This window comes from Ascaphus truei, chromosome 1 (genome assembly GCF_040206685.1).
Source record: "Ascaphus truei isolate aAscTru1 chromosome 1, aAscTru1.hap1, whole genome shotgun sequence".
In the NCBI taxonomy this organism is placed as follows: Eukaryota; Metazoa; Chordata; class Amphibia; order Anura; family Ascaphidae; genus Ascaphus; species Ascaphus truei.
In genome coordinates, this window is record NC_134483.1 from 135,903,266 (window position 1) to 135,927,374 (window position 24,109).

A 24,109-nucleotide genomic window follows, 5' to 3' on the forward strand; every position below is an offset into this window, starting at 1 on the left:
AGCCTGCTAGATAGGCCTGGTGTGTTAGTCAGATCTCCCAATGTGGAGCAGGTTTTGTTTTGTTTAAAGAGACAGTGTACCCGCATGTTATGTATGCTGTGGAGAAATAAAGCCACTGAACGTTTTCATTATCCTGAAACTATACGTGTGGACTGTTCCCTGACATCGGCTACAGGCCGTCCTGCCACAGGTGGTGTCAGAAGTGGGATGTTGGACGGCCCCTGTATCTGAAGGGCCACACAGGAGAAAAAAAAAGGAGAATTTTTTTTCTCAGTTCCTTGAGCAACAGCTCTAGCTAGCAGAAAAGCAAGCTGAGCAACAGGCCCGTCAAATAGAATGGCAGGTCAAGCAAGCAGAACATCAAGCTCAGCAAACTGAGCGACAAGCCCAGCAAGTTGAGCAACAGGCCCGGCGAGAGGAAAAGCTACTCCAACTGCTGGTCGAAGGCCCAGCCCCAGGCAGACCAGGGATTCCAAATAACCCACCGGTGATGCTGCCTAAAATGAAGCCAACCGACGACCCAGAGGCATTTCTCCTCACTTTTGAAAGGGTAGCCACGGCCCACGGCTGGACAGTTGAACGCTGTGTTACGACTCTGGCTCCACTCCTCATAGGAGAAGCTCCGGCAGCCTATCAAGCTCTTCCAGCAGACGAGGTCATGGACTATCAGCAACTAAAGGCTGCTATTCTGGATCGCCTAGGCCTTACTCCAGAGACCTACCGTCAGCGGTTCCGGACAGTCAAATATACAAACAGAGACAGACCCCGGGTCGTAGCCCACCGCTTAGTAGACTTATGTACCAGGTGGATACAACCAGAGAAGCATACCCAGGCAGAGATCCTTGAACAGTTTGTGCTCGAGCAATTCATACAGATACTGCCCCCCTCCTCCCACTCCTGGGTAAAAAGACATGCTGCATTTTTCCTGGATTCAGCAGTCCGCTTGGTGGAAAACTTCCTTGGCGACGACACCCAACAGGATAGCTGGGAACGGTCCGTGCAAACACCAGTTGCTTCCGGTGATACCAGAGGCAAGCGAGCAGACAATCGAGGGGTCTACAACCCGCCAGCTCGGGAGGTCCAGTCAACCCGATCGGAAGACCCTTTCCCATCTCGGAGGGTTCCTGGTACAAACTCCCGCAGAGATGCCCGTCCCGGGTCCGAGGCTATTGATCACTCAAGGGAGGCCACCACCCACTGTATTCCCCGAAAACCTGGGCTTCCGTCACCCATCCGGTGGAGAGGATACCACCACCAACCAGAAGGGAGGATCCCATCCAACAGCGGAGAAGTCCAAACACCGAACCCCGTCGAGAGCTTCCACTGACGACCGAGTTTGCGGACTCAGGAGATGAGGAGATGGACTGTTCATATGGCAGAACCACTGCCACAGCTTCTCTCCGAGGGGACCACAATCCATGGTTAGTCCCAACATCTTTGGAGGGGAAAATAGTAAAAGCCATGCTGGACTCGGGATCTGGAAAAACCCTGATCCTAGAGGGCCTAATTCTAAGAAACAGACTATCCTATGACTCTCCTTGAAATATCGAATGTATCCATGGGGATACAAAGAGATACCCGACTGCAAACGTTCTACTGCGTATAAAGGATCAAGAGGCTAGCCTACCAGTGGGAGTTGCTCCCTGGCTACCTGCTCCTGTTCTACTTGGCCGAGACTGGCCCTACTTCAAAACATTGTTGGCCCCTACTCCTACGGAGCCTACTTCTCTGGTTCCGGAAAAGCCTGGAGACTTGTTTCCTTTTTCCTCAGAGATTTCCCCCCGGAGACCCCACGTCCCAAAGACACGTAAACAGAGACGTGCGGAAAAAGAGGACTGGTTAAGAAAGGCTGGGACTCTAGGTAACATTAGTTAGCCCAAAAGACTGCAGGTCATGGCCGGAGATGACCAGGGTGGGGAACAGATAGATACGGGAATTTTGCCAGACTTGGATCTTCCTGACTTCCGTCAGAGGCAGAGGGAAGACCCAGCTCTGGCTAGACAATATGAGAAGGTGGTACAGGTCAACAACAAGATAATGGACGAACAAGGTGTAAAAGTGTTTCCACATTTTGAACTGTTATATGACATTCTATATCGTGTGAATAAGGTTACACAAACAGAGAGGTCATTCGACAGATGCTAGTCCCTAAAGGGTTGATTAAAACAGTGTTCACCCTAGCCCATACTCTCCCATGGCGTGGTCATTTGGGCAGAGATAAGACCACGGACCGCATCTCGTCCCGGTTTTACTGGCCAGGCATACATGGTGACATCATGAAACTATGTGAGACATGTCCTGAATGCCAGTTAACTAGCCAAAAAGGACAGAAGCCGGCTCCCTTGGTCTCTCTGCCCTTGGTAGCCGTCCCATTCGAGAGAATTGGGGTAGATCTGGTCAGACCTTTAGAACCCTCTGCGAAGGGACATAAATTTATACTCGTTGTTGTAGATTATGCCACCAGATATCCTGAGGCCTTCCCTCTGAGATAAGCCACTGATAAACAGGTTGCTCACAGGCTGTTAGAACTGTTCTCTAGGGTAGGACTGCCCCAAGTAATGTTAACTGACCAGGGAACAAATTTCATGGCAAAGTTAATGCAGGATGTCCTGAAGTTATTGGAGGTAAAATCCGTCAGGACCTCAGTCTACCATCCTCAGACTGATGGATTGGTAGAGAGGTTTAACCGTACTTTAAAAACCATGCTTAGAAAGTTTGTGGACACCGAAAAGCGAGTTTGGGATGAACTTCTCCCTTTCCTGTTGTTTGCGGTACGAGAAGTTCCCCAATCATCCACAGGCTTCTCCCCGTTTGAGCTCTTATATGGACGCCAACCTCGGGGTATTCTCGACCTACTGAAGGAATCCTGGGAGGAGGAGTACTCCCCCTCCAAGAATACCCTTCAGTATGTCATGGACCTTAGAAACCGCCTAGACATGATAGGTCGGTTTGCTAAGGAAAACCTACAATCTGCTCAAGAACGTCAAGAAAGGCAGTACAACCAAAATGCTCGCTTGAGGGTCTTCCAACCTGGGGACCAAGTGATGCTACTACTACCGACATCTGAGAGTAAACTCCTGGCGAAGTGGCAGGGTCCTTTCCAAGTTCTCCGCCGCACCGGGGAGGTGAACTATGAGATCTCTCAACCAGGGTCCAGGAAGGGTAAACAAATCTACCACGTAAACCTCCTGATACCCTGGAAAACGATGAGATCGCTGTTCATCCACCCTCTGGAAGGAGAGACGGATTTGGGTCCACAACTTCCAAAGGGTAGTACGTACAATGACCATCAGGTTCCCATGGGAGGGCAGTTAACAACGGAACAAAGGTCAGACCTACTAGAATTATGTGACCAGTTCCCAGATGTTTTTGCTGAACTGCCAGGGCAGACTGATTTAGTGTCCCATAGGATTGAGACAGAACCTGGCATAAAAGTACGGTCCCGTCCCTATAGATTGCCAGAGGGCCGAAAAGACCTGGTAGAGAGGGAGATAATAGACATGTTGGAATTGGGCATGATCGAGGAGTCCCACAGTGAATGGTGTAGCCCTTGTTACGCCGGTGCTGCCCGCAGACCAGACCCGTTCCTTTCACTGAGGTGAGGAACGTATAGAAGCACGCACCCGCAGCAAAGGGAGCGTGTCCGGAGTGTGGTGATTTAGCGTTGCCAGGCCAGGTGTTATTTAGCTAGCAATACTCGCCGGTACCGGTGTAGAAATGCCGTTGTCGTTGCCGTTAGCCAAAGTCTGGGATTGGAGAATTCCGTAAGGTCGTTTGTCCAAGCAGGGGTCGAGAGCCAGAGAGAGACGTCCGCCAAGCCAAGTCGTAACCTGAGAGAATAAGAGAGAAAACGCCAGAGTAGTAATCCAAGTGAAAACTATGTCGAGCAATGAATGATAGGAAGGACTGGCATTATAAAGTGTGGCTGACCAATCAGAAGTGAAGGCAGACCTGGAGGACTGCGTGGAGCCATCCTGGATAGGTTCCCTTGTGTAAGGATTATGGAGACACGCCGTTCACGGCGTGTCTCCCACTTACCTGCTGCCTCGCCTGACATCCTCGTGGCTCGCAGGGACGCCGGAGAGAGGCGCGCGAGTTCCTGCACAGTGCGCGCGTGCACACGTTCTTCTTTCTCTTCTGCTCTCGGATCAGGGCGTGGGGCCGCGCACGCAGCCACAGGCGCTGCTACACAGAGGCGCGGCCACACGGAGGCGCAACCGCCTCTTAAAGGTACAGTGAACAAAACTGTTGCTGCTATTGAATGCAGCCAGATTGCTGCCCTTTATGCCTCATCTCCTGGGACTCATAAGGGACCTATCCCTGCTGCAGCTGGCTCCTTCTACACACCCCTTTATGGCTGCAATCCTATTGGACCCTCACTCCTTTATATACCTGCCAAAATCACTGGTTCTTTGGCTGAGCATTGTTCCAGTTGTCTTTACCATTCTCTGCCTCCCTAGTTCTATTTTTACAAACCTCCTCGTGTACCAAACCGGCTTCCGCTACGTCTTCCTGTACCTCTGGCATCCCGAACTCGGCACACGGCTACTCGACTCTCCGCATCTCTGGCATCCCGATCCTGGCTTACGGTAAACGACAACGTCCCTCTCTCTAACCTTGGATTTGGCTAACGGCACTCTCTACCAACCGTACCTCTCCTGCCCCGATCCGGAATCCCCGACCAATCTACTTTCAAGACGTGCCCTCGTGGCTGTGGGTGGTGTTCCTACCTTCCCACCTCAGCACCGTGGTCCCGTCTCGTTTGTGGTGAGCACATCCTAACACCTTGATTGGCAGGCAGGTGAGGACTTCTGTCTTGACAGGAGATCTTATTCCTGTGTTGGGGGCGGGTCTTCACTGCCAGAGCAGTGAATAAATTAACTTCGCCCGGCGCGCGCTGTTCAGGCGCGCGCCCGGGCAACATGGCGGCCGCGTGAGGTACTGCTGGGAGACGGGGATGCCGAGGATGATGGGGAACCCCCAGAACCGCCGGAGGTGAGTGGCGCTGGTGAGGGACGCGCGCCACGGCAGCAAGGGTGAATATAGGAGCAGAGGAACCAGGGCGCGGACGCCGCGATCCCTGATTCCTCACAGTACCCCCCCCTCAGGATCGGCCTCAGGACGATCCTTCCATGGTTTTGATGGAAACTTCTCTCGGAAGCATTTGAGGAGTCCTGGAGCATGAATATCTTTCAGGGGTACCCATGACCTCTCTTCGGGTCCAAAACCTCTCCAGTGAACCAAAAAGTGGACTTTACCTCTTGAAAGACGGGAATCCAGTAAAGCTTGAATCTCGTATTCTTCGTTACCCTGTACCATCACCGGATCTGGTTTAGAAGTGTGGTCCGGAAAGAGGCTACTGGAGATGAATGGTTTGAGAAGCGAGGTGTGAAAGACATTCGGAATTCTCATGCTTTGAGGAAGTTGGAGTCGGAAGGAAACCGGATTTACCTGCTCCAAGATGGAAAAGGGACCCAGAAACCTAGGAGCCAATTTGATGGAAGGAGTTTTGAGATGGATGTTCTTGGATGATAGCCAAACCTTGTCTCCGATCTTGTAATTAGGTGCCAGACGACGGTGACGATCAGCCTGGTTCTTGGAAGACAATGATGCTTTTTGTAGTGCGGATTGGATTCTGAACCAAGAGTCCTGTAAGAGGGCAATGTGCTCGTCTACGGCTGGTATTCCAGAGGAATTTTTAGAAATAGGTAGACGAGCCGGATGGAATCCATAGTTGATGAAGAAGGGGGTCTCGCGGGTAGACTCATTCCTGTAAGAATTAAAGGCGAACTCAGCCCAGATAAGTAATTCTGCCCAGTCATCCTGAGAATTCGAGACGAAGCACCTTAAGTATTTCTCGAGGGATTGATTAACTCTCTCGGTCTGTCCGTTAGATTGAGGGTGATAACCAGAAGAGATGGAAGATGAGATACCCAGTCTCTTGGTGAAATTTCTCCAGAACTTGGAGACGAACTGTGAACCCCGATCAGACACGATGGATATGGGAATCCCATGGATCCGAAAAATCTCTTTGGAGAAAATATCAGCTAGGGCGGGTGAGGAGGGTAAACCTTTGAGAGGAATAAAGTGTGCCATCTTGGAAAACCGATCCACTACCACAAGAATGGTATTCATGCCATTCGACTTTGGCAACTCCACAATAAAATCCATCGATATGTGGGACCAGGGACGTTCCGGAATAGGTAAAGGTAAGAGGAGACCCTGCGGTTTCTGGCGAGGAGTCTTGTTCCGTGCACATACCGGACAAGACCGAGTAAATTCAAAAATGGTCTTTACCATATTGGGCAACCAGAAAGTGCGACGGATGAGGTCCAACGTCTTCTTGAATCCAGGATGTCCCTCCGAGCGGGCGGCATGTCCCCAATCTAGTATTTCAGGAATGAATTTGGGTTCCACGTACAAGGAGTCTTTAGGAACAACCAGACCGATCGGGAGATTCTCTTGAGATTTGATGATTCTCTCCAGATTCTTGAATGCTACAGCTGCTAAGATTCTTTGTTTAGGAAGGATGGACTCTGTGGTTTTTTCTGATCTCTCTTCCGAAGAGTATTGCCGGGAGAGAGCATCCGCTTTGACGTTCTTAGTGCCAGGAATATAAGAGAGCACAAAATTAAATCTAGAAAAAAAAAGCGACCAGAGAGCTTGGCGGGGACCTAAACGACGGGCATTCTCAATATACAATAAGTTTTTATGGTCCGTGAGAATAGTGAATGGCTCTTTAGACCCCTCCAGAAGATGTCTCCATTCTTGAAGAGCCAACTTGACGGCCAGAAGTTCCCTATTGCCCACGTCATAATTTCTCTCTGCAGAGGAGAATTTTTTGGAGAAAAACCCGCAAGGATGAAGTTTATCCTGGGAAGAAAATTTCTGCGACAGAACCGCCCCAGCCCCACAGTCCGAAGCGTCAACCTCTAAGGTGAAGGGGAAATTCGTGTTAGGGTGTCGAAGGATGGGAGCAGAGACAAAAGTTTGTTTCAGTGTCTCGAATGCCGTGACAGCCTCTGGAGACCAAGATGAAGGGTCTGCACCTTTTTTGGTCAGTGCCGTGATAGGAGCGACAATGGTAGAAAAGTTGCGGATAAACTTCCGGTAATAGTTAGAAAAACCTAAAAACCGTTGAATAGATTTGAGGGAATTGGGTTGTGGCCAATCCACGACGGCCTTTAGCTTCTCTGGATCCATGGCCAAGCCTTTGTTGGAGATGATGTATCCGAGAAAGGAAGTGGTAGACTGATGAAAAATGCATTTCTCCATTTTAGCAAACAACCGGTTCTCTCGGAGGCGTGAAAGCACAAACTTCGTATGGATGATATGATCCTGTAAGTTTTGAGAAAAAATAAGGATGTCATCCAGGTATACAATGACAAATCGATTAAGAACGTCCCGAAAGATGTCATTGATGAAGTCCTGAAAAACTGCCGGTGCGTTGCATAACCCGAAGGGCATCACTAGATATTCGTAGTGTCCGCTACGGGTGTTGAAGGCTGTCTTCCATTCATCGCCCTCCCGGATGCGAATGAGGTTGTATGCCCCACGAAGATCCAGTTTAGTAAAGAGATTGGCCCCCTGAAGTCTATCAAAGAGTTCGGAGATGAGTGGGAGAGGATAACGATTCTTCACCGTGATATGGTTCAAACCCCGGTAATCAATACATTGTCTGAGGGTACCATCTTTCTTTTTGACAAAGAAGAATCCAGCCCCCACAGGAGAATTGGAATGACGTATGAAGCCCCGCTTAAGATTCTCACGAATATATTCGTCCATAGCTTCGGTCTCGGGCAACGAGAGAGGATAAGATTTGGCTTTAGGCAAGGTATAACCATGTACCAGATCAATCGGACAATCGTAGGAACGATGAGGAGGTAGAAGTTCGGACTGTGTCTTGCTGAAAACGTCCAAGAATTCGGCGTATGGAGAAGGTAACTCCCTCAGAGAACTGGATGTGTTGGCTAATAGAAAGGATGGTTGCTTGATAGAGAAAGAAGGTTCCTCTGACCTTGACCTCCAGTTAATAGGGTTAGGAGAAACCCAATCGATGAGTGGATTATGCTTCTGTAACCAGGGCAAGCCAAGCATGATAGGTGTTCCCAGGGCATGAATAACATCAAAACCCAGAGTCTCTTTGTGAGAATGAGTAGAAAGGGTGATAGGTCCGGTATCTAAGGAGATATAAGCCGGGGTGAGAGGTCGATTATCAATCCCGACCAAGGCAACGGGAGAGTCCTTCCTGGAAAGCGGAATCTGATTTTGTTCAGAAAAGGTTTGATCTATGAAGTTCCCTCCTGCGCCAGAATCGATAAATGCAGCTGTGGAGGTGCGGAAAGTCGGTCCTGAAAGGGAGATGGGAATTGTCAATCTTTTGGGAAGTTCCCTTCTGGGAGGGGGACAAGGAGATTCGGTACCCAGAGAGCGCCCCTTCGTACTCACTGGGCTTAGTCATTTCCCGGAGATGGTGGATGGTTACGGGTGCGCTGCTCAGAAGCTCCGCAATGATGGCACGACTGCCCATTAGAGCGAAGTTGTCGTGACGGTGCCCGAGGTTGCTGAACTCCAAGTTGCATCGGCTCTGGAGCCTCCAGCGGCGGTAACGGGGAGAAGACGGGTCTCTGGTTAGTAGAGAACCTGGAAAAGGAAGCACGGAAAGGCGTAGACCGGGGAAGCTGACGCTGAGCGCGGCGTACCTGAAGGCGCTGATCCATACGAGTAGCCAGGGAGATGAGATCCTCCAGTGACTCTGGCCTGGTGTGAGAAGCAAGTTCATCCTTCAGAGACTCCGATAGACCTTTCCAGAAGACGGCGACTAAGGCCTCCTGACCCCAATGAGTCTCAGCTGCTATAGTTCTGAATTCCAAGGCGTATTGGCCCACAGGCCGACGTCCCTGTGTAAGCTCTAGCAGGGTATCAGAAGCAGTCTCTTGACGTGCGGGGGTATCAAAAACCTGTCGAAAGTCCCGTCTGAAGGCCGCGTAATCGCGGGTAATATCAGGGCGTAGTTCCCAGATCGGAGAGGCCCATGCCAGTGCATTACCTGTGAGCAGACTATATACGTAGGCTACCTTTTTCCGGCCAGTAGCATACAACTGGGGAGCCATCTCGAACTGGATCTCGCACTGGTTGAGAAAGCTACGACAGGCGTGTGGATCCCCTGCGTAGGGCCTTGGAGCCGGAATCTTCGGAACTGAAAATGAAGTGGAAGATAAGTCAGGCTGCGCCGGGGGTGCAGCCGCAGGCGGTGCCGGTAAAGGCCGGTCCAATACCTGCTGGGAGAGGAGAGCCACTTGATCCGTTAAGGCCTGTATTTTTTGGTACATGGCCGTCATCATAGAGTCCACAGTCTGGTCTGCGTCTTGTGGGCTCGACATAATGTTACGCCGGTGCTGCCCGCAGACCAGACCCGTTCCTTTCACTGAGGTGAGGAACGTATAGAAGCACGCACCCGCAGCAAAGGGAGCGTGTCCGGAGTGTGGTGATTTGGCGTTGCCAGGCCAGGTGTTATTTAGCTAGCAATACTTGCCGGTACCGGTGTAGAAATGCCGTTGTCGTTGCCGTTAGCCAAAGTCTGGGATTGGAGAATTCCGGAAGGTCGTTTGTCCAAGCAGGGGTCGAGAGCCAGAGAGAGACGTCCGCCAAGCCAAGTCGTAACCTGAGAGAATAAGAGAGAAAACGCCAGAGTAGTAATCCAAGTGAAAACTATGTCGAGCAATGAATGATAGGAAGGACTGGCATTATAAAGTGTGGCTGACCAATCAGAAGTGAAGGCAGACCTGGAGGACTGCGTGGAGCCATCCTGGATAGGTTCCCTTGATTGGCAGGCAGGTGAGGACTTCTGTCTTGACAGGAGATCTTATTCCTGTGTTGGGGCGGGTCTTCACTGCCAGAGCAGTGAATAAATTAACTTCGCCCGGCGCGCTGTTCAGGCGCGCGCCCGGGCAACATGGCGGCCGCGTGAGGTACTGCTGGGAGACGGCGATGCGGAGGACGACGGGGAACCCCCAGAACCGCCGGAGGTGAGTGGCGCTGGCGAGGGACACGCGCCACGGCAGCAGGGGTGAATATAGGAGCAGAGGAACCAGGGCGCGGACGCCGCGATCCCTGATTCCTCACAGCCCTATAGTGTTGGTCCCTAAACCAGATGGGAATGTGAGATTTTGCGTGGATCTGCGAAAGGTAAATGCTGTATCCAGATTTGATGCATACCCAATGCCTAGGGTGGATGAGTTGCTTGACTCGCTTGGTAAAGCAGAGTATATCTCCACCCTAGATCTCACGAAAGGATATTGGCAGATACCTCTAGCGGAAGAATTCAAATGCAAAACTGCCTTCGCCACCCCTCTCGGTTTATACCAATTCGTCACTATGCCATTTGGGTTACATGGGGCTCCAGCCACGTTCCAAAGATTAAAGGACAAGGTACTACGACCCCATAGGGCATATGCAGCAGCCTACTTGGATGACATTGTCATCTATAGCAGACACTGGCAGTCTCATATAAAACGGTTAAGGGCAGTCTTAACGTCCTTAAGAGAAGCAGGGCTCACTGCAAATCCAAAAAAATGTGCCCTGGGTAAGTCCACTATAAAATACTTGGGCTATGCCATTGGGGGAGGGATAGTAAGGCCACTAGCTAGCAAGGTGGCCGCCATAATGGAAGTCCCCACCCCACAGACAAAGACACAGGTCTGCTCCCTTTTGGGGTTAGCAGGGTATTACAGGCGGTTTATCCCCAATTTTTCAGAAATTTCTGCACCCCTAACAGATCTGACAAAAAAGAGTGCCCCGACCCAAGTTAAATGGTCTTGGGAGTGCCAAGACGCCTTTGACATGCTAAAAAAGTGCCTGTCAGAGGGCCCCGCTCTTCGGAGCCCAGATTTTAAAGAGCCCTTCATCATCCAGACGGATGCCTCAGAGGTAGGACTGGGAGCAGTGCTGTCCCAGCAATTTGATGGTGTTGAACACCCCATACTGTTCATCAGCCGGAAGCTGTTCCCAAGGGAAGTGAGGTATTCCGTCATTGAGAAGGAGTGCCTCGCTGTAAAATGGGCAATTGAGACATTATGTCACCGGAGTACACTTCACCCTGGTCACTGACCATGCGCCCTTGAAGTGGTTAAACACCATGAAGGACACAAACTCAAGGTTGACCAGGCGGTACATGGCCCTCCAACCCTTCTCTTTTGATATTCAGCATAGACCTGGAAAGGACCATGGAAATGCTGATTTTTTGTCAAGAGAAGGAGTGGAGGGTCGGGCTTCAGCCGTGTGGGACCCTAGCCACACACAAACAGGGGAGGTATGTGACAGGGTGAAGTCAACCCCTATCAGTTATGCCTGGGAAACATATGTCTGAGTGCTGCATCCAGCACTCAGAAGGTTAACTCAGAAGGTTCAATCAGGAGGTAAGCTGACACCCGATAGCCAGCAAGGTAGAAAATGATCTTGTTACTGGCAGTAGCTGCCTGTCTGAGGGATTTGACCAAAGTCACTACTTCAACCAAAGTAAGGATTGTTCTTTTGTTTTCCTGACTGCTTAAAGTACACTTATGGTTTGGTTATGGTCTAGCCAGCCAGCCTGCTTGATAGGCCTGGTGTGTTAGTCAGATCTCCCAATGTGGAGCAGGTTTTGTTTAAAGGGACAGTGTACCCGCATGTTATGTATGCTGTGGAGAAATAAAGCCACTGAACGTTTTCATTATCCTGAAACTATACGTGTGGACTATTCCCTGACCTCGGCTACAGGCCGTCCTGCCACAGGTCTGTACAGTAAATGCTGGCTGCCGAATGTAAAATCTCTGGTCATTTTCAGTATTTGGCAACAGCATGTAAAACACTGCAACAGCTGCAAATAAAGAGATCTGAGTAATTCATTTTGGCATACGTGTTTGATCCTCAGTTTCAGCCACAGTTGCCTTCTTTCCTTCCACCTGTCACAGATATAAATATCTGCAAAGAGCTTCTTGTTGTCCAGTTGTCAGCTCAGAAGTCACTTGTACTGCACCTCATCCTTCAGCTTCTCTTGAAACTTCTGTGTATCGGCTGTTAGTAGTATAAAATATAACTGTGATGTAATAGTAGAATCAGAGCCATATACAGAAGAAGACTATATTGGGTCAGGCTTAATGAACATGACCAAAGATCTTGCTGCTAAGACTAAAATAACCTACCCAATTTTTACAATTATGGAAGACTATATAAATGATAACAGAGAAGTTGACATCAGGGTCAGCCACTTTATATACTGGCAGGAAAAGAGAACTTTATCCTGGCTGGCTATGGTTTACTTAAGCTTTCAACCCTCCAGTGTATACTCGGAAAGAGTATTTTGCACCTCTGACAACCATGTAAGAGATCGCTACACAAGGCTACTGGCCAAACGTTTTTGAAGCTGGTTTTCCTCAAAATGAACGACAGCATGTTTGATGAATGCCGTTCCCATCAAATTGGAAAGTTACAGTTAAGCAATTGATGCCAATATATGAAAACTCCCAGGTAGGAAAGAACCGGTGCACAGCGTCAGTCGTGGGATAAGTGAATCAAAAGGATTTATTTATATTAAAAACATGGACAGAAAAAGTACTGATACAGTCACTTTTGAGCACCGGATTCTGGAGTTTTTTGCTCTGATACTATCTAATTGATGCCAATAGGTGTCAATGACAATGCTAACAGCATTGATGATGATGATGATGAGAAACACAAATTATAATCTAAATCCATAATCCTTGATTGGCACCAATAATAATCAGTCACAGAGGGCACATGCCCCATTTGGCATGAATAGTTTGGATTGGAGTGCAAGTACAGATACAAAGTAGATAATGGAAAAAATACTTATATTTAACTGTATCTAATTGACAAAAGAGGAGGGTTTGGAATATGGCATGGCGGTGATTGTCGGTCTCAAAGAAGAAACGCATGTAACATCATTCATGTTTGTACAGTGCCTGGTTTGATCTGTGTATGTTCTAGGTTTATTGTTTCATCTGTGATCTAAATGCATTCCAGATAGGGCCGCACACAGATTTCCCAACGCCCAGGACTAGTGTTATGCCCCTCCTCCCCCCCCCCGTGTCGGCAGTCTTGCGATCCCCCTCTATTTCCCTCCCACTTCCTATGCATTTCTCTCCCCTCCGTCTCACCTTTCACCCTCCTCCCCTCCATCAATTACCCCACTCTCACTCATTCCCTCCCCACCTTGCATGTATTTCTCTCCCCTGTGTCTCACTCCTACTCCCACTTTTCCTCACTCACTCCCTCACTCCTTTCTTTCACCCCTTCTCCTCTCACTCATCTTCCCCTCCGTCAATTACCCCACTTCTCACTCATTCCCTCCCCCCTCACACAATCCCCCCCCACAAAATATATACCAGAAAACTCCACCCCCATGTACAGAAAACCTTCCCATCCCCGAAATATATACAACCCCCCAAATACATACAACCCTGCCACACCCCAAATACATATTTAAAAAAAAACACCCCAAAATACATATTAAAAAACCCCACCTCCAAATACATATAAAAAAACACTCCCCAAATGCATATAAAAAAACCCAGCCCCCCAAATACATATTTTAAAACAAAAACACCCCGTATATACATATTAAGGGGGGAAAAAACACCACCCAAATACATATATAAAAGCCCCACCCCCCAAACACATATAAACCTCCCCAAATACATATAAACCTCCCCAAATACATATAAACCGCACCAAATACATATAAACCGCACCAAATACATATAAACCTCACCATATACATATAAACTGCACCAAATACATATAAACCTCACCAAATACATATAAACCTTCCCAAAAATCATATTAAAAAAACATCACCCAAATACATATATAAAAAAACACCCTCCAAATACATATAAAATACAGACTTACCTTGGGGATTATCTCAGGCCTCTGGACAGGCCCGGTGGCTGCGGGCGGCCAGGCTGCCAGTCCTCTTGTTGCCGCAAAGCCGCAGCTGTGGAGAGCCGAGGCCTGGTGGTGGTGGCGGAAACTGGAGGACCAGCAGCCAGGCCTCCCGGCTCTCCCCCCAGTCAGCAGCCCTGTCATTGATATAAGGAAGAGCCCAAGGACATACTCCTTTTTTCTCATTTTTCCCTATACAGTACATGTGCAGAACCATTTTGTGACAGCAGGGTCTAGTGAGGGAAATTAAATGAGAAGTGAGAACCTTAGGCTGAGTCCCCAGTTTTCACTGTGGAGCGCGCGCCCGGCGGCTGGGCGGCACGTGCATAGCGCTGCACCGCGATAAGCGGTCTGAGGGGAGAGGGAAGGTTTGCGACGGGAGGGGTGGCTGTGGGTTTGTGTGGGGGCGTGGCCATGACGTCCCACGGCTGGTTCGCCCTTATTGGCTAAACTGCCGGTGGGGGCATGGCCACGCCTCCGTCGCGGATGCTAATTTCAAATTCCTCTGCCTCCCTGAAAACCTGTCGTGCACCGCTGGGGAAAGGTGGCCGACAAGGTAGGGACTGGGATCGGCCGGACTGGGGGGCAGGGCTTGATAGCACAGCGCATGCCGAGCTGTGCGCTGTGGCAGTGACTGGGCCGCAGCCTTAGGCTACAGCCACAGTGTTCACTGCTGCACGCCGCCTGGCGGCCTGGCAGCACGTGCATGGGTGAAAGCCGCGATCTGCGGTCTGTGGTTGCAAACAAACAAGGTCTACCGTCAGATAGTAAATATATAGTCTGCCTAATCCTTTAAGCACCGTCAGTTGTACTAGTATATAGTCTGTGGTTGAGCTGCAGGAGATTGCGACGGGAGCTGGGGGGTTGGGGGGAGGGTTTGGCCATGACGTCACGTGTCTGGTTCGCCCTCATTGGCTGAACCGCCACCGTGACATGGCCAGTGCTCCATCGCCACAAGAAAAGCCAAAGTCCTTGTCTTTTACAAAATGTGGTCGCGCATCGTGATCTGTACATGTGCGTGCAGGCAGCTACTGAGCCCGGCACCATAGAGGAGTAGATCTTGTTCCCACCCCGTATGCCATAGCGTGCACAGCAGTGGCCACCGGGGACACAGCCTTAGACTTACAAACTAAGCTGCTGCCACTCCTGACTAAGCTGACTGACTGAGCTGCTACAGTATCAGTGCTATTCTGCCCCATCATCACAAGATTATGTAAATAAACACAGAGAAAGAAATTCCGACAGTTATGAACTCTTCGTTTAACTTTATTTATCAAAAAGTATTTTACCAAACTAAGTTGGAACTGTTTAATGTTATACTTCTCCCAGTATAAGAAGGCTTATTTCATATAATTGTTCAAATACTGATTATCCTCATACACATTACCATCTATATATTTGGCGGTTTGTGATGTAATTTAACAGTTAAGTATGGTTAGCATCTTTCATGTCTAATTTAAGTAAAAGTTGAATTCTTCGTACAGTGTTTATCAAATTCATATAAGAAGCTAAAGGGGTTGTTGTGCATTTGACAATCTTAAGCACAGTATATTTAATGGCTGTTTTCTCTATAATGTTGGCCCACAATGTTTTGTAACCGCTAACATGTAATAAACAAAATCCACAATATTCATCTTATAAAACAATATTTAATTATAATTATATCTGCATATTTTTTATTTGCTAATTTATATTCAATTGTTCTTTCCCCAGCAAATCCATGTCCTGTGCCATTTGTAATCCCAGAGAATGCTGGTTTGACAGAAACAGAATTTTATGTTGGCCAGAAAGTGTCCATCAAGTGTCAAAAGGGCTATCAGCTTCAAGGCCAAGGTGTGATAACATGCAATGCTGATGAAACTTGGACAAATACCAGAGCAAAATGTGAAAGTAAGTATTTATAAAGTGATGCACATAATATATATGACAGGATGACTTTTCCTGGATGAGTAAGAACTCTTTGGCATTTGCTTATTGAGAGTATTGAGAGAAAGAACTGCTTGAGAAAGTATTAGCCATTTGAGTGCCCCATGTCATAGTTACTACGTCATGAGGTCTACCACCATGTTTGCTAGGGAGAACCGGTTGCATGCAATTTGAACAGAAGAGGACCCCTCTCTTCCATTTGCATCATCGAGTAATAAAAGAGAAATAACACCCTAGCGCATGAAAATTGAATCTGAACTATGTATTGAAGCAATATTGGTATACCGAGGTTCCTAAAAAAAAGAAATATATGCAGTTGTTTAAATCATAAAAATACAATGAAAAATACAATTAAATAAATACCTTAATGAAATATAATACAGAAAATGTAAACCTATACCTTGATTAAGCTTAATCAAATACCCACAATTGTAGTACTGTTAATACCATTAAAATAGATACCAAACAAAGGAAAATCCAAAAAAATGAAAAGGACTATTGGAAAAAAGGCAATGCTGTTGCATGAACAATTGTGTTAAATTCCAAATGTCCTGGTTATCAGTAAATTTCCCAGTTCCTGTATGTTTGGCACTATGACTCAAGTATAAAATCCACAGGGTAAAGGGGTGCTTTTTCTTCAAAACATTTAGATGATGTCTTTTGTATAGTCTCAGGCTTGATGTAGGTGACAAAGGTGAAAGTTAAACCTTGCAACTCAGTTTATTGACACACCATGCCTCTTTTTTATGAAAGTGGCAATGATCTCAACCAAATCAATATGATTAAAGAAAAAACATATAATTGTGCTCATGAGTGGTCATTACAATTTTATTTATATGGAAAAGCATATGGAAACATAACATAAATAGCAAAATATGCAGAAAACAAAAAGAAAAAACAGGCGCACTCCTAGTGTGATAAAGTATAAAACAGTATTTATGGAATTTTAAAATATAAAAAGCGCACTCACAAACAGAGTAAAAATAATAGCATTTATGAGATATACTCAATCGCCTTGAAGCTGTGAAGGGAATGTATCAGCATGTCCCATTGGTGCCACCTCTGGTGTATCCATTGGTTCAGCAAGGTGCACTGGAGCCACCGCAGCCAGATGATGTAATAATCAGCAACACGGTCAGAAACTCCCTCCAGATACACCTCCGACAGCTCTCACTGCTCACCAGCAGGCAACTGCAAAACCGGAAGCGACAGCAGTCCCAAGTAAAATAGCAACAGCTCCAAAGTACTCTCTCCTTTCATGCAGTAATGTCAGCCACAAACTCACCTCTTTGGGAAATGCCCTATGTGCCTCTTTGGGAAACGCCCTACGCGCCTCTTTGGGAAACGCCCTACGCGTTTCGTCACTAAGGACTTCAACCCCTGACGAAGTTCTTAGTGACGAAACGCGTAGGGCATTTCCCAAAGAGGCGAGTTTGTGGCTGACATTACTGCACGAACGGAGAGAGTACCTTGGAGCTGTTGCTATTTTGCTTGGGACTGCTGTCGCTTCCGGTTTTGCAGTTGCCTGCTGGTGAGCAGTGAGAGCTGTGGGAGGTGTATCTGGAGGGAGTTTCTGACCGTGTGGCTGATTATTACATCATCTGGCTGCGGTGGCTCCAGTGCACCTTGCTGAACCAACGGATACACCAGAGGTGGCACCAACGGGATAGGCTGATACATTCCCTTCACAGCTTCAAGGCGATTGAGTATATCTCAAAATGCTATTATTTTTACTCTGTTTGTGAGAGCGCTTTTTATATTTTAAAATCCCATAAATACTGTTTTATACTTTATCACACTAGGAGTGCGCCTGTTTTTTCTTCTTGTTTTCTGCGGCTATCCTTGGGATTTGGTGATCCTTATATATGGGCAGCAAAACTCCAGTGGACTAAGTACATTTTTTGAAATTTCAACTGACATCTGGTTTTTATTTTATTTTTTATGTTTCATATTTTTTATTTTTGCTATAGATTTCAGTTGTTTTTATCACAAATTCGCCCTTTTGGGGATTCTTTGGTCAATAGCCTTGTTAACTCTATCTGATTTACACAGCTGATTTATCTTTATCAAGCTTCCTTAGGCGCTACTCCAATTTGTTTGTTTTGTATATATGTATATATATATATATATATATATATATATATATATATATATATAACAAAAAATACCGCAATCGCATCGAAAAGTCAAAGGTACTCCCTACAAAAACAGCAATGTACTACAAATAATGATAGCTGGTGCTGTTCCTGGGACAGGAAAATATAATCACAACAAGAAAAAAGAAGTCCCATAGGGACCACTCGGAATTACCAAAAGTAACAATTTATTAAACACGTGTAATAAAGCCACTAGCTAAAAACACACACACAGGACCCCAAATATACTCAAAGGACAATGGTAATAGCTATGCACAAAAAAGGGGGATAATAGCAGATGCAGAGAAACCACAGATGACATAGTGAGCCAGTGCTCACTGTGTTTTCATGACCGCCTGGGGGCTTCTTCCCGGAGTGATCCCACAGTATTGCAGTCCCCCAATCCCACAGTATTGCGGGCACTTGCCCTGAGTGATTAGGAACTTTTGCAGATCTAGGAGACCATTCTGTTAACTCCAAGGCAACAGTCTTCCTATCGATCATATCTATGATTGTACCCCAGCCCATGCAGACCGTACGCCTGTCTTTGAGTTTATAACTGACATTAATGTACAGGATGTTTCATGCAGCTTACTTTTCTTTACATGTGTAGCTCTGTTTAAATATGTCAGTTTGAGAAGTATGTGCATAGAGGTGCATTACTTACTGTCCAGTGAACCTGACCTTTTTGTAATTACCATTACTGCTCTTCATCAGGCTGTCATTTCAATGCATAGGGGTTCTTCCCTGTTCTCATATGTATGACCGGCTGGTCGTGATTACACAGTGAGCACTGGCTCCCTGTGTCATCTATGGTTTCTCTGCATCTGCTATTATCCCCCATCTTTGTGCATAGCTATTACTATTGTCCTTTAGCTAAAAACACACACACAGGACACCAAATATACTCAGTCTTTTTTTACATGTGTTTGATGATTTGTTACTTTTGGTCATTCCGAGTGCTCCTTATGGAACTTCTTTTTTCTTGTTGTATATATACTGTATATAAAGATATGCATAGGTTATGATACCTTTGATGAATCAGCAAGTTATTTTGTATACATAACAGTGTGTATAGGACTTTAAAAAGGAGAGAGATAGAAAGATTATTTTCGTAGAGTACGTATTGACATATACTTCCCTAAACACTCCTCTCTACAACATCTGGAGAGATACCTGGGAAATTAGCTAATTTAAATCATTTCAATATAGTTTGCATATTCAAATTAGGCTATTTCCTCTGTATCTCAGGTTTGTTCACGCTCTTTCTCCTCCTCCTCATCCTCCTCCTCCACAGATAAAGCCCCTTTTTAAATTCTGGATTAGAATAACGCCATGCTTAGTTATGATTTAACATTAAATTACTTTAGTCCTTGGGTTAATCTTAATGGACCTTTGTGGATATGCGCTGTTAGGGCAAACACCTCTTTTGCATAGAACTATCACTAACAGTCTTTTATAGGTAACGTAATGCTGTTTCCATGAGAAAACATGACCTTACGTTGTTATTGCACTTTGAAGGTACATGTTTAGGCAAAACGTCACATTAGGGTTACGTCACTTACAGTAAAAGAGCTGTGTGGATCTGGCTGTAAGTTTTATTTTGGGAGATTTAAGGAGACAGTAAGGAAGGAGTAAGTGCAGTGGATGGCAGTACAAAGCTATGATGGTTGGTAAGTGCCTCTGTGGATTGTAAATAGTGGTAATAGAAAAAGTTGTATCTTTTAGAGCCAGAAATATAAAATACAATATATATTTTGCTATTTCTATTAGAAATCTCTTGTGGCCCTCCTCGTCATGTACAAAATGCAATGATTCGAGGGACATACCATCATTATGGAGACATGGTGACATATTCTTGTTACAGTGGGTATATGCTAGAGGGAACCTTTAGGAGCGTTTGTTTAGGAAACCAGACTTGGTCAACACCACCATCCTGTAAAGGTAAGTTGCTAATATATCAACAATTCTGTTAATAAGTTCTTTATTTTTCTGCTGTGTTATAATACCTTTTAAAATTGTAGTAGTTAGACTTCATTAGTGAAGATTAGCAGTTAACCCGGATCTATCACAAAAGGAGTCCATACAATTATATTTTTTGACACTTTCCCACTAAATTCACTAAGGATGCAAAACGTGTGAAATAATTCTGGTGCATCACAAGTTTAATTGATCTAAAACAGTTAAAAAAAAAAAAACATTAAGAAACACAACTCCCATTGGGCCGCATTTAATGACAAAAATTAATTAAATGAAGAGATTCCACTTGCAAACATAATTAAAACAGAAGTACAGGCATACCCCGCATTAACGTACGCAATGGGACCGGAGCATGTATGTAAAGCGAAAATGTACTTAAAGTGAAGCACTGCCTTTTTCCCACTTCTCGATGCATGTACTGTACTGCAAACATCATATACGTGCACAACTGATGTAAATAACGCATTTGTAACAGGCTCTATAGTCTCCCGCTTGCGCACAGCTTCGGTACAGGTAGGGAGCCGGTATTGCTGTTCAGGACATGCTGACAGGCGCATGCGTGAACTGCCGTATGCCTATTGGGCGACATGTACTTACTCGCGAGTGTACTTAAAGTGAGTGTCCTTAAAGCGGGGTATGCCTGTATACTAGTGGGCACGGTGCTTTATTTTTCCATTTATTTTTTTATCTTGGAGGGTAACAAAGGCCTTTACTTTTCATTTTAGCAGCACACATGGACTTTTTGGCACTTTATTTGGCCTAGTTATGTTATAGATATATTTTAGATACACTATTGTCAAATATGAGATGTAATAGTTTTGTAATTATTTATATTATTTTTCATGGCCAATTATTCTCTTAAACATCTCGATGGTAGTTTTTATTTTAGATATTTCAATTTATATTCTTATATACTTAGAAAGATTTTTATACAAGGATAAAGTATTGATATTCACTCTTAGAATATTGGAGGGATGATCTCTTGCACACTTTGTATTCCCGTCCTCTGTATATATCCCGATTAGTTGGAATACAAATGTTGTTATTGCATGCTAAGTTTACTCCTTGTTTGGTAAACCTAATGTATACAGATATTGGATGATTGAGTTATAAATTGATTATTCAATTAATCCTGAACAGGGCAGAAATGGGCAAAAAGTAAATGACTGCATTTGATACTCCTAGCATGTCCACATGAAACGTGTATGTATTAACATATAATCATTCCCCAAATGACTTGCTAACACAATAGGCAAAATCAAATGTGCAACAAATGTAAATATTGATGATAGGCCATGCATATTGAATTTCATGTATTTTTTCATGTATTTTTTCATGTATTTTTAATAAAATATGGACAGCATTAGCATTTTATACATTAATGCATTAAATGTGTTTCCAACTATAACATGAGCAGATTATGTTATACCTGTCTATACATCTTCAATTCCCCAAGCATTCAACCTTAAATAACTGGATACATTTCTAGTGAAATGCATGGTCATCGATACTGTTATGTTTAATGTGAAGAGGAATGCTTTCAGGCAATGCTGTATGTTGGGTAGAATGATTCGACATTACTCAGTATTGTCCTGACTTTTAATAATTCACTAAATAATATGGCTAGAATAAAAGCTGGCTACTTATTAACTGATTTTATTACTAAACTCACTTGGCATGCATATAAGTACATTTGGTTTATACTTGATGGTTATTATGAACTATGCAGGGAAAATCCCATAGATAATTGTAATGTTACAAATCAGATAAGTGACTTCCAGTGAAAATAATAAAGGTGTAAAGTAAAAAAGATAAACTTTCACTTCAATTCACCGAAATGTTATTTTGCTGAAGTCCATGGCAGTTGTCACAGAAAGGTTAATCCTACTCCCCCACCCCCACAACAGGTAGTTGCATCAGGTAATTCTGAGTTCTCTTGAGACCTTATCTAATAGAAATATTGGTGAATAAATCCCTGTCTATCTTTCCCGAGATTATCTTTCTGTTTTGACAACATTTAAAAGATCCTGGATGTTTTGCTCTAAGGTTAATTTTGCTTGAACCTGCGTCGGTTCCCTAAATTGTATTGTATGTCTTTATGTATATAGCACCATTAATGTACATAGCGCTTCACAGCCGTAATATACGTGACAATCATATAAACAATACATAATATAAATAAACATAAAGGGGGGAAGTGCTTCAGACATAAAAGTAACATTTAGGAAAAGGACTCCCTGCTCCGAAGAGCTTACAATCTAATTTGTTAGTAGGAAGAACGTACAGAGACGGTACGAGGGCGTTCTGCCAAGCGCATCTGCATGGGGCCAAGGTTAATGTATGAGGTGTTAATTGTCAGCCATGGATCTACTCATATGCTTCCTTAAGCAGGTGTGTTTTGAGGTGGTTCTTAAATGTGGATAGAGAGGGTGTAAGTCGGATATTGAGAGGAAGGGCATTCCAGAGGTGCAGGGCAGTCAGTGAGAAGGGTTTAAGGCGGGAGAGGGCTTTAGATACAAAGGGGGTAGAGAGAAAACATCCTTCAGCAGAACACAAGAGTTTGGATGGTGTATAGCGAGAAATTAGGGCTGAGATGTAAGCAGGAGCAGAAGATTGTAAATCTTTAAAAGTAAGGAGGAGAATTGAGTGTGTGGTATTGGATTTAAAGCCAGGAGAGGGATTTCAGCAGGGGAGATGCTGAGACAGTTTTTGGAAAAAGTAGAGTGATTCTGGCAGTAGCATTTAGGATAGATTGTAGGGGAGACAGGTGAGAAGCAGGAAGGCCAGACTGCAGGAGGTTACAGTAGATGAGATGGGAGAGAATGAGGGTCTGTGTCAGAGTTTTTGCAGTCATGCAACAGAGGAAAGGGCATATCTTGGTAATATTGAGGAGGAAACAATGACAGTTTATTGCTACCTTTGGTATGTGAGAAGAGAATGTGAGAGAGGAGTCAAGTGTGCTTGGGCTACTGGGTGAATGATAGTAGTTCCAATAGTAATGTGGAAGGAGGAAAGAGAGCCAGGTTTGGGAGGAAGAATGAGGAGCTCTGTTTTTGCCATGTTAAGTTTAAGGCGGCGGAGGGTCATCCAGGATTATATAGCCGAGAGACAGTCAGAAACTTTAGCCAGTATAGCAGGTGTAAGGTCAGGGGTAGAAATGTAAATTTGTGTGTCATCAGCAGAGAGGTGATATTTTAACCCAAAAGATGTTATTAGGTCACCAAAAGAGAGTATGTAAAGAAAAAAGAGAAGGGGTCCCAGGACAGAGCCCTGGGGTACCCCCAGAAGAGATCGATAGAGATTTTAGTGAGGGCTGTTTCAGTGGAGTGAGCAGTGCGGAAGCCAGATTATAGAGGGTCTAGGAGAGAATAGGTGTTGAGAAAATGGAGCAAGCGAGTTGCAATTCCTGACCATGTTTTCAGGGTCTGGAGCAGAGCTGAGAGAGGAGAGGGAGGAGCGTAAAGTCGACTCAAAAGCTGGTAGGTTAATAGAGCGCATATCTCTGCAGAGACAAGGGGTAGATGGAGGTGGAGCAGGGGAGAAGCGAGAGAGAAAATTAGATGAGGTTGTCAGAGAGAGGAAAAAGGGAAATGGAGAAATCAGAGGGAGAAAAGTTTTTAGTGAAAACCAGGTCAAGGTAGTGGCCATCCTAGTGGGTGCTGGCTGCAGTCCACTGTTGAAGGCCAAAAGAAGAAATTAGAGAGAGAAAGCGGGAAGCCCAAGGGAGAAAGGGGTCATCAATATGGAAGTTGAAGTCCCCAATGAGAAGAACAGGAGAATCTGAGGAGAGAAAGAAAGAGAGCCAGGATTCAAAGTGAAAGAGAAAGACAGAAGGGGGATGAGTAGAGGTAGGTGGTTGATAGATGACCGCCACGTGGACAGAGAGAGGTGAGAAAAGCTGGAAATTGTGAGCCTCAAAGGAGGGAAAAGGAATAGAGGGAGGAATAGGAATGGTACGGTAGCGGCAGATAGAGGAGAGCAGCAGCCCCACGTCTCTATCCCTGCCATCAGGGCGCGGAGTGTGGGGGAAAGAAAGGCCACCATAATAGAGGGCAGCTTCCAGAGTAGAGTCAGACTGAGTGAGCCAAGTCTCAGTTATAGCAAAGAGGAGCAGAGAGTGAGAG

At 45.6% G+C, this 24,109-nt stretch overlaps 1 protein-coding gene across 2 annotated transcripts in view; it reads left to right on the forward strand.

The window, feature by feature from the left end:
• Positions 1-24,109, forward strand: part of SVEP1 (sushi, von Willebrand factor type A, EGF and pentraxin domain containing 1) — a 306,365-nt gene that overhangs the window by 270,674 nt on the left and 11,582 nt on the right. Inside the window, exons 45-46 of one of the 2 annotated variants that reach the window (XM_075595229.1) lie at positions 15,658-15,834; positions 19,779-19,949. In XM_075595229.1, the coding sequence (XP_075451344.1) occupies positions 15,658-15,834; positions 19,779-19,949 (348 nt within the window). The remainder of the gene's footprint in view (positions 1-15,657; positions 15,835-19,778; positions 19,950-24,109) is intronic. The other variant, XM_075595238.1, reaches the window with a different exon arrangement.